The sequence below is a fragment of the Miniopterus natalensis genome, chromosome 2, assembly GCF_054644295.1.
Source record: "Miniopterus natalensis isolate mMinNat1 chromosome 2, mMinNat1.hap1, whole genome shotgun sequence".
Taxonomy (NCBI): domain Eukaryota; kingdom Metazoa; phylum Chordata; class Mammalia; order Chiroptera; family Miniopteridae; genus Miniopterus; species Miniopterus natalensis.
The window spans coordinates 141982793-142001635 of NC_142082.1; the positions used below are offsets into that span (position 1 = coordinate 141982793).

Sequence of the window (18843 nt, forward strand, 5' to 3'; positions counted from 1 at the left end):
GCCGTAGAGCTTCCAACTACAGAAAGATGTTCTATGGGCTCTTCGTTTCAAAGAACATATGGCTTAGAATGGAGAGATGTGAACCTACCATACTTTTATTTCTCCCATGCCTCTCATAAGTAAGAGCATCTTGACGCCCTGAATATGATTTTAACCTTTACCAAGATATGAATTTTTCATGAAACATGACCCTTAAATATCAGATAAAGTTTAGGTTTTGTTTAACTAAAGAAACAGCAATCAGTTCCAAAGTTGGGAGGGTTAAGTGATTTTCAAGGATAATTTTCACACACCACAGTTTTGTCATACAATGACTTTAGAATGGAATCCCTGTGATTCTAATAAATTACATTATGCTTATTATCAACCAAAATTGTCATTACTCAACTTCCACTAATTTCTAAGTATTTTCTTCAATCTTGTATTCTCTTCCATATTTCCCCATTCTCTGTTACATTTTTAATTTTTTCTTGGAGTCTTATTTTAAAGCTTTATGTAACATTTGAGAAATCTAAAATATATATAAATATGCAACCCAAGATAACTCAACTCCAAATCAATTTTATAAAGAAAATCATTTACTAAGTTTTTAGATAATAAAAATTTTTAGATAAGCATGTGCACATAACTGTTCTAATAATACAGTGCTGCTGGCAGTATTAACTTTTTATTTCAAAAGAGATTAGTGGAGGATGTTACTTTTATACACTACACTCAAGTAGCTACCCTCACAATGAAGCATCTTGCAACTGGAGTGGATGAAATCTAACAAGGTAAAGGGAAGAGTTTGGAAGAGGATGAATCCCTCTAGAAGTTAAGGAGTAGGAAACTCCTACCAAAAGCAATAGAATGAATTTCATTTAACTTAATTCTATCTCGGACATTAATATAATTAAGTAAGTTTAAAATTTTCATTCCAATGCCATTAAAAAAATCAAACTAAATACCTTCTTCAAAGTCTACAAAGATATATGGGATAAATAGGCCAAGGGGTAATCTATCTTTTTACTACAGAACCTATGGAATATAGATTATCCACCAGCCCTACAACCGATCCTTTTTGGGGAAAGACATGAATAAATTAAAGAACATAGGTGGGCAAAGAAAGTAATAAACATGAATTGAAAGAATTTACCACTAAGAAACAGTCACTAAAATATGCAACTACTATAGGATAAACTTTAGGAAGAGGGAAATTGAACTGAGAGGAAGAAATGAGACATACAAATGAATAGTGAATAAAGAAACAATATTAACCACCGTTAACTACATAAAACAATAACGGTAAGTGATAACTGAGAGAGAATATAAACAAGGTGGCACTAAAATGTAAGATGGTCGGTGACAGTAGTCAACATGAAAACTTTTTCTTTAAATTCTCACTTGAGGATATTTTTCCCATTGCTTTTCAGAGAGAGTGGAAGGGGAGGGAGAGGGAGAGAGAGAAAGAGAGAGAGAAATATTGACCTGAGAGAGACACATTGATTGGCTGCCTCCCACACACACCCCAACTGGGGTGAGGGATTGAGCCTGCAACTACGGTACATGCCCTTGGCTGGAATCAAACCCGGGACCCTTCAGTCTGCCAGCTGACACTCTAACCACTAAGCCAAACCGGTTAGGGCCATAAAAGCATTTTTAAAGTCCTTGCGTTCTTTGGGAGAAGAATTAAGATGTCTGATAATTCTAGACAGTTTAGATTTTTTTAATCCTTAAAATAGAAACTTTACAGGGACAAAGATAGTTACTCATGATAGAAGGAATAATACACAAAGGCATAATTCTTAATTTGTGTGTACCTAGTAACATAGCTTTAAAACCTATAAAGCAAAACTTGACAGAGTTATAGGGAAAACTAACCCACAGTCACGGTACAGATTTTTCAATACACTTCTATTAGAACTGATAGATCGAATAGTCAAAAAGTTAGTAAGAATAGAAAAGATCTGAATAACACAATTAACTAGTTTGAGTTAATGGACCATCCACTCAACAAATAAAACACAAATAGATGAGATTTAGAAATTTATCAAATACTAGGCATATCTTAACAAATAACAAAAACCTGATTTTGTATAGGCATGTTCTCTGACAACAGTAAAATTAAAAAACAGTTATCTTAGGAAAGAAGACAAAAAATCTAAACATCCAACTCAGGAAATTTTTTAAAAAGTACATGACATGTTAGAATACAAGAAAGGAAATACATAGGGTATCCCAAAAAATGTATACATGCACTTTGAATAATTATAAAAGCAGTGTTTATTAAAATACATTTTCAAAACTGAGCTATCAGTTGTTAAAGTGTGTATACATTTTTTTGGGACACCCTGTATATATGAGCTGAAAACAATAAATCAGAAAATAAAGACATGCTAAAAAAAATCAACAAAATCAAAAGCTTGTTCTTTGGAAAAAACAAGCTTCTGGAATGACTGATCATCAGAAAAGAGAGAGAAGAAAACAACAAACAAAGCAACAGCTTGAAAAATAAAGAGAATAATGTAGAAAAATAAAAAATAATGTGGATAACAGAAACAGTAAACTTTTTAAAAAATTATACAAAGTAGACATTTTCCTAGAAAAATTAAATTTACCAAAACTGGCTTATGAAGAAGTAGAAAACTGACAGAACTTAGTGACAGAAAAGAGATGGGGAATGAAGGAGATGCTGAGAATGACTTTTAAGTCTCTAATTTACTGGGTTTATGGATGTGAGCTCTATTTATTCAGAAGGAGGAAACTAGAAGAGAAGCATTGGAGCAGGCTGGATGACGTTTTAGTTGTTTTTTTGGTTATTTTGTTGTTTGTTAGTTTTGTATGTATGTATACATGTATGTATATATGGTGCTAGTGGTAGGGGTGGTGTGTATAAGTCATAATGTAATGGCTATGTTTGGATATGTTGAAATAGAGGTTCCTTTAAGAAATATAAATGGAGATGTTAAATATGCAGTTGGATCTAAGATCAGGAGTGCAGGAGAGATCTGGGTTGAAGATACCTATGGGAGTTACCTGTATTTAAATGATAAATGAAGCCACAGGTATGGAAATACCCTAGGCAGACAGAGCACTAGTTCTCAAAATGTGGTCCCTGAACCAGGCACCTAGGGCACCACCTGGGAATTAACAGAAATGCCAATTCTTAGGCCCACCCTGGACCTACTGAATCAGGAACCCTGAGAATGGGGTCCCCCAATCTGTATATTAACAAGCCCCCTTGTGATTCTGATGCAGGCTAAAATCTGAGAACCACTGATACAGAGTGAGACATCAAGAGGTCTTGGGCCTTGCCCTGAGAGCTCCAACATTTAACAGCACAGAGCAGAATGAATCATCCAGGATGACTAGGAACAACCGGAAGAGGGTAGTAAGAAAATGAGGAGAGTGTTTCAAAACAAGTGTTTTAAGAGGCAGAGTGGCAAAGGCTACTGAGATACCACTTACCACAGCTCCTGAAGGGACTGGAATGGGCTGAGAAGTGAGCAGGAGCTGAGAAAATAGAGATAGTAAGGACCGACAGTTCTGAGCAGTGTCATCAACGGGAGATAGAAAGGGTGGAGATGGAAGAGGTTGATAAGGGAGGATTTTTTAAAAATCCTCAACCAAGGATATTTTTTCCATTGCTTTTCAGAGAGAGTGGAAGGCAGGGGGTGGGGGGGGTGGGGGGTGGGGAAGAGATATCAATGTGAGAGAAACACATCAATTACTTGCCTCCCGCATGCACCCCAACCCAGGCCAGGGATTGAGAATGCAATGAGGTACGTGCCCTTGGCTGGAATCGAAGCTGGGACCCTCCAGTCTGCAGGCCAGTGTTCTAACCACTGAGCCAAACCGGCTAGGGCAGATTTTTTTTTTTTTTTTTTTTTTTTTAAATAGAACAGTAACGAGCATGATGAACTGTTGAGGGGAAGACTCTGGCTGAGAGGCATCGAGTGACTGTACAAGAGACGGGGAAGTGACAGCGATGGCATACTGAGGGGGCAGTGCACCTGTCTGCCTCAGCAGGAGGAGCATTTTATTACTGACAGTGTTTAGAACTGCAATACATGGTGAAAATAAAAAGCAGGCAAATTTTTGTTGATTTTATTATTGCTTTATAAATTCCTACAGATCCTACACCCCTTATTGCCTGCACCGGGGGTGGCCCATTCCCACTGACCTATCCCTGGTGTTGCTGGATGATAGTACAAGGTTTCTGAATAAGGGAGAAGGGGATGGGACTATAAAGCACAGGTGGAATGACTATCCTAGGATAATTCCATCCTAAGAGGGACAGATTACCTTTTTAACCAGAAGGAAGAAGGTAAACAGGATGGGCACAGACGTGGCAGGTGTGAAGTTTGGCAGCAGGAAGCTGAAGGAATACCATCAAATGGGTTCTGTTTCCCCCATGATGTTCAAGACCATCCCTACTGTCAGATGGCTATGTCACATTCTCCTGGCCTACAGCAATTAAACATCTGATTTGTCAAATCTATACTCACTAAGCAACTTCCTATTTGTGACCTGGCTTCTCATGGGGCAAGAATGTACCAACCACACAGACTTGAGCACGTCTCAGTGTTTTCTCATAGTAAGTTGATAACTGGTTTCTATGTAGCCTGACTACAGATAACAGACAGATCGTGGTCCTCTTTAGAGTTACATTTCATACTAAGTTATTTTCTTAGGATCTGACTGCTTTTGCAGAAAGTGACTGAAGTAAATCTTGGGGCATACTGAGGCATGGGCCAGACCCACAATTCATCAGCTAATCAGAGTGCTCCCCTTCTCCGCATGCCTTCCTCAGCAAAAGCTGGTTTTCATTGGCTGTCACTGCCCCAATTTCTACCTCTTCTCTCTGAATTCATTTGATATCCATCTGTTCGTAAGATATTTTAAGCTGGCTGTCACTGCACTGAGCAGTAGTTTTTATAGGGAGGAATTTCCAAGAATGATGCAGGAACTAAAACAAGGATCTCAGTGAAATATACTGGCATGCCACCATTATTCATTTACTTACTCCATCATTCATTCAACAAATATTTACAGACTATACATCCTGCGCAAGGCTCAATATTAGAACTGTGGGGAATACAGAGTTCTCAAGGTATATGTAATCCAGAAATTAAATGGCTTGATGACCCTGGGTATTTTAAAAGCAATTAGCTCCACAAAAAACAGGCTTGTGGAAATGGACTTTGATTGCAAGAGGGAAATTAGAAATAAATAAAAAATTCCTCATAGTAAAAGTGATTAAAGCAGAAATAAGCTTTCAAAGGAAATCCTGAAATCTGAGTAACTCTAAAAATATGATGACTTAGAGACAGGCAGCCTTGCCTGGAAGCAAATGTTGAAGGAAGCCCTCTGGAATTAAGCACAAAAGTGACTCAGAACTTTCTGATGTATAAAGAACATGCCAGACCCTGGCTGCGTGGCTCGGTTGGAGCATCGTCCCCTTACTCCAAAAAGGTTGTGGGTTCGATTACTGGTCAAGGCACATATCTAGGTTGCAGGTTCGATCCCTGGTTGGGGCATGCATGGGAGGTGATCTATGTTTCAACTCCACATTGATATTTTTTTCTCTCTCCCTCCCTTCCTCTCTCTCTCTAAAAATCAATTTAAAAACAATAAAACAAAACAAAACAAAAAAGACATGTCCTTGGGTTTAAAAAAAATAAGAATAGCCCTAGCAGGTTTGGCTCAGTGGTTAGAGCATTGGCCCACAGACTGAAGGGTCCCGGGTTTGATTCCAGCCAAGGGCACGTACCTTGACTGCAGGCTTAATCCCTGGCCTGGCTGGTGCGCAAGCGGGAGGCAACCAATCAATGTGTCTCTCTCACATCAATGTTTCTCTCTCTTTCTCTCTTTCCTCCCCTTCCACTCTCTCCGAAAAGCAATGGAAAAAATGTCCTTGGGTGAGGATTTAAATAAATAAACAAACAAACAAACAAATAAAAATAAAGAAAATGCCAGTCTCTTTAGGGAAGAAATGTCAGGCTGTATGTTAATTTAAAAGTTCACTTAGGGTTCTTACCCCTAAATCCTCAGGTTCTCCAGTCCCTGCGTTGCCTTGCAATACTGAATCTGTCCTTCCGTCTTATTTTTGCTCCCCTTGTTCTTCTGCATCACAGTCTGTGCTCAGGCATAAATAAGATGCAGTTTTGCCAGGACCTGGAACTTTCTGCCATTGGATCATGTCAGCTAGGCACAGACACACTATCACCCAAGCTCTGTGCAAATGACTTGATGACCCTGGGTATTTTAAAAGTGCCTAGCACACAGTAGATGCTCAGTTAAGATTCATTTCCTCCTTTCTTTCCTTCCGTTTTTTCTCTCCCCTGGTGAGGAAGGGAGGAAAAAACAGGACCCAACAAAAGACAGATTCCCTGTAAAATAGCATTTTTTGGTGTAAAAATACTGAAAAGAGGTTAAACCACTTCTCGTTACCTACCTTGTGTCTGTGGGATGTAAGGAGACAGGAGTTTTGACCTTTTCTTTTCATATCCCTTCTGTGTGATGTCCCCTAAAACAGCAAGAAACAGAAATATGTTATGCATTATTCTTACACTGTGCTCGTTCACTGAAAAATAAAATTAATTACAGAGTGTTACAGAGAGCAGGGGGAAAATGTATAGTTCTTTGCCAGGGATTTTGCTATGTGTGATTTCCCACAGGCTTGCAGCTGACTTCTTGTGGAAAATAGTAGGGCTTCCCCTTACACCAATCCAGCACAGCCATATGCTGCATGCCATGTCAGAGGTTCCTGAGTTCCTAGGCCCCCCTTGTCTCTGTGGCATTTAAGATACACCAAAATGGAATGCTGCAAGGCTGGCATTTTTATCTCTCCAAAGTTTTAGTTTGACCAAACTGATTTGGGGGGTATTCAGTTATACTGCTATACAGATCCCCATAAAATCCCAAGTCTAGTTAAGGGGAGAAGTCATGGTTCAGGCACTGGGATGGAATATTTGAAAGGCCCTCTGCACCTCAGTGCCTGTGTGGGAACCTGGGGCCTGAACTCCCACATTCTCTCCCCTTGGTTCACTGGTCTGTATTATTTATATAAATATATGTCTATTTCACAAGGTTAAATTTTTAAAAGTATACAGGAAGCACACAAAAAGTATATATACAATAAATGCAGTAAGAATAAACTAACAGGAGAAACCACGTGGCTGAAGTATCAAGAAATAAGCTGGTAGCGAAGGGGCGCACAGAGGGGAAATGCAGGGCGGGCAGGCGAGGGACAGCGGCGATTCAAAACAGGGGTGAGTACACGGCAGGGGGCACAATACAGCATTGGCTTACAAAGAAGAGGGTGTTTTAGTCAGAATTTAAAAGTCAAAATTTAGTATAAAAACTAATTTATATATTCAAATTGATAATATTCACCTATTTTTTTGTTAACTTTAGAGAGAATTCGTCACCCACGAATTCACTGGTTGACTCTTTTACGTGCCCTGACGGGGGGATGGAACCCATAACCTTGGCATATGGGGACAACACTCTTTACCTTAACTGAGCTACCCATCCAGGGCAACATTTATTAAATAATCAATTGTGGGGGAAGGGATATTTTGACGGACACAGATTTGAATTCAAGAGTGATGAACGTTAGCTGCTGTTGGCCTCAGCATTAGACTGGTGGAGTAGATGGTGGACAGGTGGCAGTGCTCACTGATGGGCTGCTCAGGGGAGTAACTCTTGAAGATCACAGAGTGTGGCAAGCTCACTCTTCCAAGGAGAGTGGGACGAAGGGTAGAAGCCAGACAGACTAGTTGCCCCAATGCTACTACAGTGATCAGGGCAACTTAATAGTAGCTTAAGTTGAACACAGTGGTGGAAGGGATGAAAAGTGAATGGATTACAAGAGACATCAGGGAGGAAGAATGAATAGGATTTGACAACTGGTTGGATGTAGGGTGGAGAAGACCATTTCTGGCTTGAGCAACCAGGCAGATGGTAATATTCTTTGACAGAGAAATAACAAGAAGCTCCACGTTTGCTATACTGAAGTAAATGAGAGTTGAGCTTAACAAAAAGCCTATGAGACACATAAGAGGAGATATCCAATTAACAGTCGGATAGATGGATCTAGAACTCAGGAAAGAGATACAGCTTTGGGATCGATCATCAGAATATAGTTGAAAAATAAACTGATAAAATCTTTTAGGAGTAATTTGGCAATTTCTATCAAACTTTTGATTCAGCAACTACACTTCTAGGAATTTATTCAACGACAACTTTCACAAAGGTACACAAAAATCAATCTAAGAATATTCCCTGATCCATTCTTTGTAATGAAAACACTGAAAGCTACCCCTGGCCAAGTAGCTCAGTTGGTTAAAGCATCATCCTGATACACCAAGGTTGCAGGTTCAGTCTTCAGTCAGGGCACATACAAGAAGCAACCAATAAATGCATAAATAAGTGGGACAACAAACTGATGTATGTCTGTCTCTCTCTCTAATCAATAAATTTAAAAATGTTTTAATTAAAATAAAATTAAAAGGTAGCATGTTGATTTAAGAATTCCAAAAGAAAAAACTGAAAGGACTCTAGATGCTTACATTATATACCATCTATATCATGGCTTTCAGCAGGAGTGACTTTTACTCCCTGGAGACAGCTCTCAAGGTCTGGAGACATTTATTGTCACAACTGGAGGAAGGGGTGTTACCAGCATCTAAGGGATAGAGGCCAAGGATGCTACTAAGCATCCTGCAATGCACAGGACAGTCCCATAACAAAGAATTATCCAGTACAAAAAGTTGATAGTGTTGAAAATGAGAAACTCTAATCTACATAATAATATGCAGGTATTCCAAGTATATCGTGGCACAGAAAGGTGTCTAAAATATATTAAGAGTAAAAGGCAAGTTGCACAACAGTAGTTATAATAGGATCTAATTTTGTAAAAAAAAAAAAAAGTAATAGATATGTTTGCATATATAGAGAAAATAGTCTAGAAGGCTATATATATACTAAATTAATGTTTATCCTTAGGGGGATGAGATTATGGGGAATTTTCACTTGCTATATATAACAGAAGCTGATTTTAAAAACAAGCCTGGCCCAGCTGGTGTGGCTCAGTTGGTTGTATCATACCATGCACCAAGAGGTTTTGTCAGTTCCATTCCTGGTCAGGACACATGCCCAGGTTGCAGGCACAACCTCTAGTACGGGGGTATGCAGGAGGCAGACGATTGATGTTTCTATCTCTCTCTCCCTCTGCCTTCCTCTCTCTCTAAAAAATTAATAAAAACATATTATTTGAATAAATTTTAAAAAGCCTGAATGATTTGTGTAATCTCAAAAATATTTTTTTGAGACTGAATGGTTCTGTAGATACATATTTGTTTACAAGATAGGATTGTCACAGTATGTAACGGGGAAAAAGGCAAGATACTAAACAGTTTATACAGTATATTCAATTTTCGGAATAACAAAATTTTTACACACACATGGATGCATAGAAAAAAAATCTGATTTTTTTCCCACCAAAATACAGATGTCCCAAAAAATGTATACACATACTTTGAATAATTATAAAGATAGTGCTTATTAAAATATATTCCATTTTCAAAATTGAGCTATCAGCTGTTAAAGTGTGTATACATTTTTGGGGGACACCCTGTATTAACAGTGGTTAGCTATGGCTTGCAAGATTATGGGTTGGTTTTAGCTTTCTTTTTTCTTTTTTGCTGCCCGTATTTTCTGATTTTTCTACAATAAACATCCATTATTTCAAGAAACAATAAATATTTTAAAGTTGCAATCATAACAATTTGCTAGGCTGTACATTTAATCACAATGGCCCTTCATCTCTGTTTCATTAGTAAAATAAGAGAAACTCACAGTGTATTTTTTTTAAATATGTAGATACATACTTCTTTTTCTTAAAATATTTGTATTGATTTTTTTTATTATTATTTAAATATATCTTTATTGATTTCAGAGAGAGGAAGGGAGACGGGGAGAGAGAGACAGAAACATCCATGACGAAAGAGTCATTGACCGGCTGCAGCCCGCAACCTGGGCATGTGCCCCAACCGGGAATTGAACATTGATCTCCTGGATCCTAGGTCAAAGCTCAACCGCTGAGCCATGCGTGGCTGGGCTGTATTGATTTTTAGAGAGAGAGAGAGAGAAACATCAATGTGAGAGTGAAACATCCAAAGGCTGCTTCCTGCACACCCCCTACGAGGGATCGAACCCCAAACCCGGGGATGTGCCCTGCCAGAGAATAGAACGGGCAACTCTCCGGTGTAGGAGATGACACCCAACCGAGTCACACCAGCCAGGACCACAGTACATTTAAAAAAAAAATAAAAACCAAACCTTGTCAAATTAGCAAGCTACATCCGTCTGTTCATTAAGATATTTTAAATTGGCTGTTATTGCATTGACCTACTGGTTTTGTAGGAGGAATTTCCAAGAATAATGCAGGAAATAAAACAAGAACCTCACTGAAATATGTTGGTATACCAACCATTATTCATTTATTTTTTCCATTAGTCATCCAACAAATATTTATAGACTATATACGTTGTCCAAGGCTTGATACTAGAACCGTGGTGGATACAATGCTCTAACGATATACACAACTAACATGAGATGTGGGAGCCTACCAAGGAAACATTCTTAAAAACAGGAAATCATGTCTTTTATTGCAAAAGAAACAAAGGAGCATTCTCCTGTCCCATTCTCCACTCATAAACTCCCCTACCTCCACCCCCTCTTCTCCCCTCTCTTTTTCTACGTCTCCTCTCTCCCTCTCTCCCTAGAGGACACAAAGACCAGTTCTGCTGGCTCAGAACTCATCTGATAAAGTGAAAGGCTTTTAAAAGCTTTCTCCAGTGCTTAGAGTCTCAATCATTCACTGTCAATAAATGATGTGGGACAAACTGTTGGACCTGATATCTTGGACATAAAGCAACCATTTCAGGTTTTGAAAAAGTCAATCAAGAGAGTCTAATTTAGCCATGCTAAATTAGCTCCATTAAATCCATAAACGAGCAAAGATATTAAGGAGACCTAGGAGAAGATGAACTGCAATGTGAGAATGTGACGACTATGATGATGAGCCATACGTTAACTTAAAAATGCCCTCCTCCTTTTCTCGGACCACAAGACCTGCTCAAAAGTCACCTCCTCAGTGATGCCTGCCACCACTTGTTAGTCACTTCTTCCTGGTACCCCTACAACTCTGCACACTTCTACGATACACTTAGCATAGCACCAGTATTTTAATCATTTATTTACACATCTATGTCCCTACTAGACTGTGCACTTGAGGGCAGGAATTGTGTCTTGTTCATCTCCATAGCCTGCCCACAGCCTGGCACAACAGACACTTGTTGAATGAGAAGCTGGGTGAATTAATAAAATGGAGGCAGTGAGAGAACAATAAATCCGAGAGGCATGTGCACTTGGGTGGAAAACTGGAAATGGGAGAAAAGGAGGTCTTCATGTTAGCAGGAGCTGAAAGGCTCAGGAAGAGAAATTCAGTGAATCAAAAGTTTACTGAAACTTGACAGCTAGACCTCCAAGGTGGCCAGAAAAGCAACACTTGGCCTGCCTGAAGAGAGAAATAGAGCATAAATCACTGGGCACTAAAAGCTGAAGGAACTCCACCCGATATCGATGTTCCTTTAGCCAGAGAACAAGACCAGACAGAAGGAATTCAGTTATCCCACATAACTAAATTTGTTATTCCACATTTCTGCCTTTGCCCAGCTATAGCAGGCACTCTTACCATTCTCAACACTAAAGGAATGTTTTCTAAACTTGCCCAATTTTTAAGAATCACTTCTTAAAATATAAATTCCCAGGCCCCTCCCATGAGATTCTGATTCTGGATTAAGGCACAGATACCTGTATTTCCAACAAATGCCTTCTAATGAGTCTTAAAAATCAGGCAGGTTTGGCAATTGCTGCACTAAAGAATCATGTGTGGAGTGTGCTGGCTAGTGTGGAGTGAGGAGGGTAGAGAGGGGAGGGGAAGAATGCTCTCTCAGTGATGCAGCCTCAAGGGAGAGCACAAAATCTTGGGAGCTCACAGACACTAAATCAACCACAGACATTCTTACTCAGAACATTTTTTCCCCCCATCTGGCATATAAGACAAAAAGGAGTGCCATAACTATACCAGTATAAAATCTGCATTAAAATGGCATAGACTGGAGTTAAACCTGTTGTTCAAGTTTTGTTGAGAACTAAACAAATAAAGGGAGGATTAGCCTTCCCCTCCCACTAGGATAACACATTTCTTCAGTCACATGTACACTTAGAAGAGTAGTCACTTCCAGGGGTCTGCAGCGCCTGGCAGGTGTGGAAGCGCCAGGCCTGGTAAGAAGATACTGACCCAGACAACCAAGGGACAATTTAAGACCATCTAGTTGCTTCGGCACTACCACAATCTTGAATAGCCAATATCAGACATACAGAAAGATACATATGCAGGGTGGAACAGAAAAGAAATATGTTCCTGACTTCTTGCCACCTGGGACAATGAAAGCAGCCTGGCACAAGTAGTCCACAAATCATCTTCAAGCAGACTGACAGAGGGGGCTGGGAGGAGGTGTGTCGGAGCCTGCTAGCCAACCCAAGCCTCTTAAAGATCAATGGTAATAGGAGAAATAGTCCTACAAATCAGGTAGCCACGGAGTGTATATTTATTTACTCGATGAAGCGGCACGGTGCTGTGAAGAACTTCAGCCTGAGCTCAACACAACCTCTGGAACACAGCCTTACAACTTTGTGGCTATGTGACTCTAGACAAGTTTTATTTGACCTAATAAGTCTCAGTTTCTGTGTCTGTAAAATGGGGAGCAATAATATCTACCTTGCAAAGTTTTTATTGTGATTTAAAGGACTTAGTATGGAGTCTGGACTACAGAAAGTACCAATACCAACAAACCTTTACTGAAAGCCTACTGAGGCCTACCCTACTGGCCAGGTGGGGATAGGGGTCGGCAACTGTGTCACAAATAAAGGAGAGGAAGGCAAACAAGCATTACTAATACTTCACAAGTGACACAGGAGAGACGCACACCAGATGCGGGACAGAGCCCAGAAGCAAGCATCATGATCTGTGCCTGGGAACGAAAGAAAAGCTATACTTACAGAGTGGGGGACATTTTGGTTTGGGACTGGCATTTCATTCTAATATCAGAAACATGACATAAATTCCTAATGATGCAATCACTTAGTGGTTTACTGGTTTTCCTCTGCTGCTGACTGGCTCTGCATGGGTATGGCCATGTTTGGTAGTTTCTTTAGGATTCTTATCTGCCAGAGAGAAGTAGGGCAATGCTAAATAATTTTCATAGATGACCTTGTACAACACCCTGAACAATTATGTGCAACATAAACACAGGGTCTGGGAAATTTTGGAGGGTCACCAGGTTCTATGTCTATAACAACTTGACAGGCAGAGAGCAAGGATTACAGCTCCAGCCATAAACTCTTTCTGCTCCAATTGAAATAAAAAAGGTACGTGCCATTGCAGCCCTGCCTCAAAGTCACACCTATTTAGTCAGAGGTGGCAATGGCTTGAGGGGGGGGACTTTGGGGATCCCATGAAATAAGTTTTTAGTACTAAATTAATGAAATGCAGTGTTAAGCCAAGATGAATAAAACAGTATCTATGTTTTCAAGACGTTCCAGTCTAAACAAATAATTACAATAAAAGCTACAAGCGCTACACTAGAGATTACATACAAAGTCCTGCAGGAATACAAAAGAAATAATGGTAATAAAAAATTATTATAATACTCAATAAGAATAAGTAAGTGAACATTTATCAAAGACTTAACTATGTATCAGTTTCTGTTTCAAGGGGCTCACAACAGCCCTACAAGGTGATATTATCATCATTCCCATTTTATAGGTGAGGCTACTGAGCTATGACTAGCTATTTACTAGTTATACCTAGCAAGTGCTGTGATCAGGACTTGAACCCAGGCAGACCTGGCTCCAGGGTCCCTCTTCTTAAACACTGCCCTACATTCATTTTCAAAGAGGCACTCCAAATTTGGCCTCAGAAAGATTGAGATGACTTCACAGTAGTTGCTCTTAGGTTGAGTCTTGACAGATGACTGTCAGGAGAAATAGACACAGAGGGTAAAGACAGTTTCTGTGGAAGAGAGTGGCATGCTTGGAGCAAGAGAAGGATATAAAAGTTGTAAATTCAATCTCCAATGAACAGGACATTGGACCTACTGCTGCTCCAGCAGGCCCAGCCAAATGGGAGGACTCCACCATTTATGCCTCAACAAGGAATCTTCAGACACTTGAAATTCAGGGCTGATACTTATCTCACACGCCATCAATTTACACCCTCTTTCTTCTTCATTAAATGTCTCTATATAACACAACCATCACTCTAATTTTCAAAATATTCTGATATCCATTCATTTGATTTACCTAAAAAAACTTCTTCAATAAACAAAAGATATTACCCATACAGAAGAAATAGATGTGAAAGGTAAATGTCTTAAGGATACACAGCTACACTAGAATCTGGGTCTACAGCCATCTCTCTTATTGCTCTTTGTCCATTGTTTATTTGTAGGTGGCCCCAAATCAGATGCAATAAAAGTATAAAACTAACCTATTGTTCATAAAATGAACACAATGAGATAAACAATTTTTATGACTCACTCCAAAATAGAAACGACTTTCTTTTTTCTTTTCTTTTTTTCATGACTTTCCAGAAGGCATTAAAAATACCACCACCAACAGGACAGTTTAAAAAGTCAGCAAGAACTTATTTTACATTATTACTAAATATTCAGCCAACAAAGAATGCAGCATTTCTTTTTTGTTAAGGAGTAATTAGGAGGGAAAGAAATGAAACTAAGAAAAAGTTATAGAGTCATCACATTCAAATCTATACCTATATCTAATAAACCTATTCTGTCCTCTACATGTAAATCTTAGACCAGGAAGGTGCTACATGTTTGCTATGGTTAGAGATGGGGAATAGGGCTAGGGTTATTACTTCATACGTAAGGGATATAAGTAGACACATACAAAGAGCCAAAAATATAGCTGTGAATGTGAATGAGGTCAATCTTAGCAAAACTGAAAAAGGCAGAGGATTTGGATCATACCCAGGATATGTTGGCTAGCAGACAAAGAACATTTTTTAATTATTAAATTTTATCATGTTCTCCTTACAACAATGATTCCATTCAATGAATTACATGTACCAATGTACCAGCCACCCATCCTCCAAACATCCTCCTTCCAGAGGTGATAATATTATATGGCTCATAGTCACATAAAACAATGGCTTTTTGGCATTTGTCTTTTCCTAACTATTTTTCTTGCTATATCTTAACTGAAAATGGCTAAGAAGACTCCAAAGAATTAAAACCCTGAATTATTTTTAAAATTGTCTATAGTTTCTTTCTACACATAGGTAGAACAAATCTTATGTTGAAAGAGAATAAAAAGATATAATATTTTTATAGTTTATCCAGAAATAAACCTCTGCTAAAATACTTCAATCTGCTGAAAGACAATGAGAATTTTTATTTTATCTAATTTTTCTTTTGGAAAAAATTCAGTGGTTCTAAAAGTCTTCAACTGGCAGCTTATAAAAATTATAGTTTCTCTTCTTTTAACTCAACCTTGCTAATAATCTTACAAAAGAGTTTCAAGGAAATTAACTTTAGGACATTCAAATTTCCATTCTCAGTAGATGTCCTCTCACTTCATTTAAAATAATCGCTAGACATTTTCCACGTCAAGATTTCAGAATAAACCCAGATTGCTTTCTCCCAAAACTCAAATCATAGAATTGTTTTGGCTGCACAGTTCTGTTTTCTAGGTCAAATATATATAGATGACTTCTTACAAGTGGTATTTCACCTAAGGCATCAAGCAAGTTCAAACAGATAAAAAGCAACAGAGTAAAAAACTTGAAACACACTGAGAAACTGAACTCTTAAAGTCTGACTTCATCACCAGGCAGCTGGCTAAATTAATCCATCTAATGCAAAAGGTATGTTCACTTGTCCATTAGAAAAACTATGTCTGCAAATAAGAAATTTGCTATACAAATGACCTGAGTGTTTAAACAGAGCAGGAGTCCCAGGGATGGTTCTTAGTGGAAAAAGCGCAGGTTCTAGCCTCAGGCAGACCTGGGTTTGGACCCTGAGTCTGCCACTTCCTGGCTCCTTGACAAGTTACTGAACAACTCTGCCTTAGTTTCATAATAGGTAAAACTGGAATAACTCCTACCTTGAACACTTATGATGAGTCTTGAATGAGGGAATAAATGCAAAAGTCCCTGGCACATAGCACCATTCAACTAGTTGTAGTTGACACCACCCCAGCCCCACCCTAAGTCCTTACAATAACTTTATCCTTAAAAGGGTTATTTAAAAAATTCTGAGTTGGTAGGTTCTCATTAAAAAAAAAAGGAGAAAATGCATTAAGTGCCTCCAAGGACACATTATGGTGCTAGATTCTCAGCAACAAGAGCCAACATTAGTTGTGTTAGTGCCTTTGGGTGCTAACAGTCTAAAAGAAGGAAAACTGAAATCACAGAGGAGGTACAAAACTATAAACCACAAATGAACAGAAATTAAAGTTAATTTATGTAAATGTATGTATATAAAACAGTGCCATTATGCACGAAACAGGATTACATGCACCTAACCATGGATGTTGTGATTTTAATTTAGCTAAAACTGAAAATGTCCAAGGAAAAACTCCCAGAAAAAAAGGGGGGGGGGGTAATTTTTCTTTATGAGTTCTTTTTAAAAAAAATAAATTTTTAAAAAATATATATCTTTATTGATTTCAGAGAGAGGAAGGGAGAGGGAGAGAGAGAGAAACATCAGTGATGAGAGTCACCGATCGGCTGCCTCCTGCATGCCCCCTATGGAGACCAAGCCCGCAACCCGGGCATGTGCCCTGACCAGGAATCAAATCGAGATCTCCTGGATCATACATAGGTCGATGCTCAACTGCTGAGTCACGCTGGCCAGGCTATGGGTTCTTCTTTTACCTGAATTTCATCTTTAATTTTCCTCAGAAAATTAAAAAACCGTTTCCTACAAGAACAGCTAGATAGATCCAATTAATCTGCCTTTATTCTGATATCCATCAGAATAATTTTTTTTTAAATTAGGCAATAAGGGCACTCTCCCTGACGCCTGCGCCTTTCCCACCCACCCCCCACACCCCCAGGCATGTTACCTTTACCTTTCTCTTTCTCCTAAGCTCCAAGGGCCCTTCTTTTGCTTCTGTAACTTGTTTCCTGATTACACGCCCAGTCATTTGACCTTTCCTACCTCTGTAACTTTCTAATTAAACTTTCTTATAGTTTGAAAAAAAAATTAGACAGTAAGTAATAACATCTATACCAATCATTAAATCTAAATTAAACAGTGAATGTGCCAGGCATTCTTTATCAGTGGTATAAATAAAATTAACAACTGATAAAAAAATCTAAGTATGGACCCTGGCCGGGTAGCTCAGTTGGTTGGAGCTATGGCCCGATGCGCCAAGGTTGTGGGTTTGATTTCCCATCAGGGCACATGCAAGAATCAACCAGTGAACACATGAATGGGATGAACAGGTGGAACAAATCGATGTTTCTCTCTCTCTCGCTCTCCCCCTTCCTCTTTCTAAAATCAACCAAAATAAATAAATAATCTAAGTATGTCCTCTTATAAGTGCAGAAATAAAGTGAAAGTTTTTAAACAGGTGAGGATTTTTGTTGGTAGCTGATTCATACTGCTCTGGAAACCAAAGATGCACAGGGAAAAACACAGCAGAAGAACACTGTCATGCTACAGTACGTGGATCACAAAATAAGCAGCTTGGTTAGGTCAGAGTGGAAAGGGCCTCTCCAATGAGACAGAAAACAGATTATTTTTGTGTGTTTGGCACAGATTTATAGCCTTGGATTCTAGGTGTTGGAAGACATATTTTCCTCCCCATTTTGCTCCAAACTAGCCCTCTGGTCCCAGGCAAACCACTATAATTTTCTGAGCCTCAGTTTCCTCATTTTGTCAAAATGAGGGTCAAATGAGCTCTTACAGCTGCTTTTGGTTCATGTTCGATGACTGCCACTTGCCTGGCACTGTTGTGTGTGGCAAGTCAAAACCAAGGGAAGAGATCTAGTAGGCAATCTATAAGATAAGCGCTAGGACAGATAATCAGATTTTCACCGTCAGTGTAGGAGGCGTAGCTGAAGGCTTAGGTGTGAATGATATCATCAGAAGGAATGCAGCCTGAGGAGAGAAGGATAGAAAAGGAATCCTGAAGAAAACTGACATTTAAAGGTTGGGCAGAGGAAAGAGAGATAATACAGGGAGGACACAGTGGGAGACCAGGAACAAATGGGGGAATGAGAGAGGAGGTAGAGGGGAAGAGAGAAGGAGGTGAATAATGTACATGGTCACAAATGTAAAATAAAGACTGAAACATAGCTGCTGGACTTGCAGCTAGATCACCACTGGCCCAATTAAGAACGGGTGCTTCTTTTTAAATTTTTTATTTATTGATTTTTAGAGACAGAGAGGAAGGGGGATGGGGAGGGAGAGAGAGAGAGAGAGACATTGATTTATTGTTCCACTTATTTATGCATTCATTGGTTGATTCTTATATGTGCCCTGACAAGGTATCAAACCAGCAACCTTGGCCTATGGGAACAACACTAACCAACTGAGCTACCCAGCCTGGGCAGATTTTTTTTTTCTTTCATTATGTTTGTTATAAACTAAACAAGATATGGGGCAGTATCGACAGAAGGCTTATAGGGTCAAAGAGAGTGAGCCTTTTTTAAAATTTTACTTAAAGATTGACAAATTTATGTTATGTAGAAAGAGCTAC

The 18843-nt window shown here is 39.0% G+C and overlaps 1 protein-coding gene across 2 annotated transcripts in view; it reads right to left on the bottom strand.

Moving 5' to 3' along the window:
• The window catches only part of DIP2B (DIP2 acetate--CoA ligase B (putative)), a 217009-nt gene that overhangs the window by 102407 nt on the left and 95759 nt on the right, over positions 1-18843 (bottom strand). For both annotated transcript variants that reach the window (XR_015714063.1, XM_087814671.1), the window contains exon 2: positions 6437-6508. Coding sequence is in view for 1 of the 2 variants with exons in the window: in XM_087814671.1 (XP_087670797.1) it covers positions 6437-6508 (72 nt within the window). In the remaining variant the exon portion in view is untranslated. The remainder of the gene's footprint in view (positions 1-6436; positions 6509-18843) is intronic.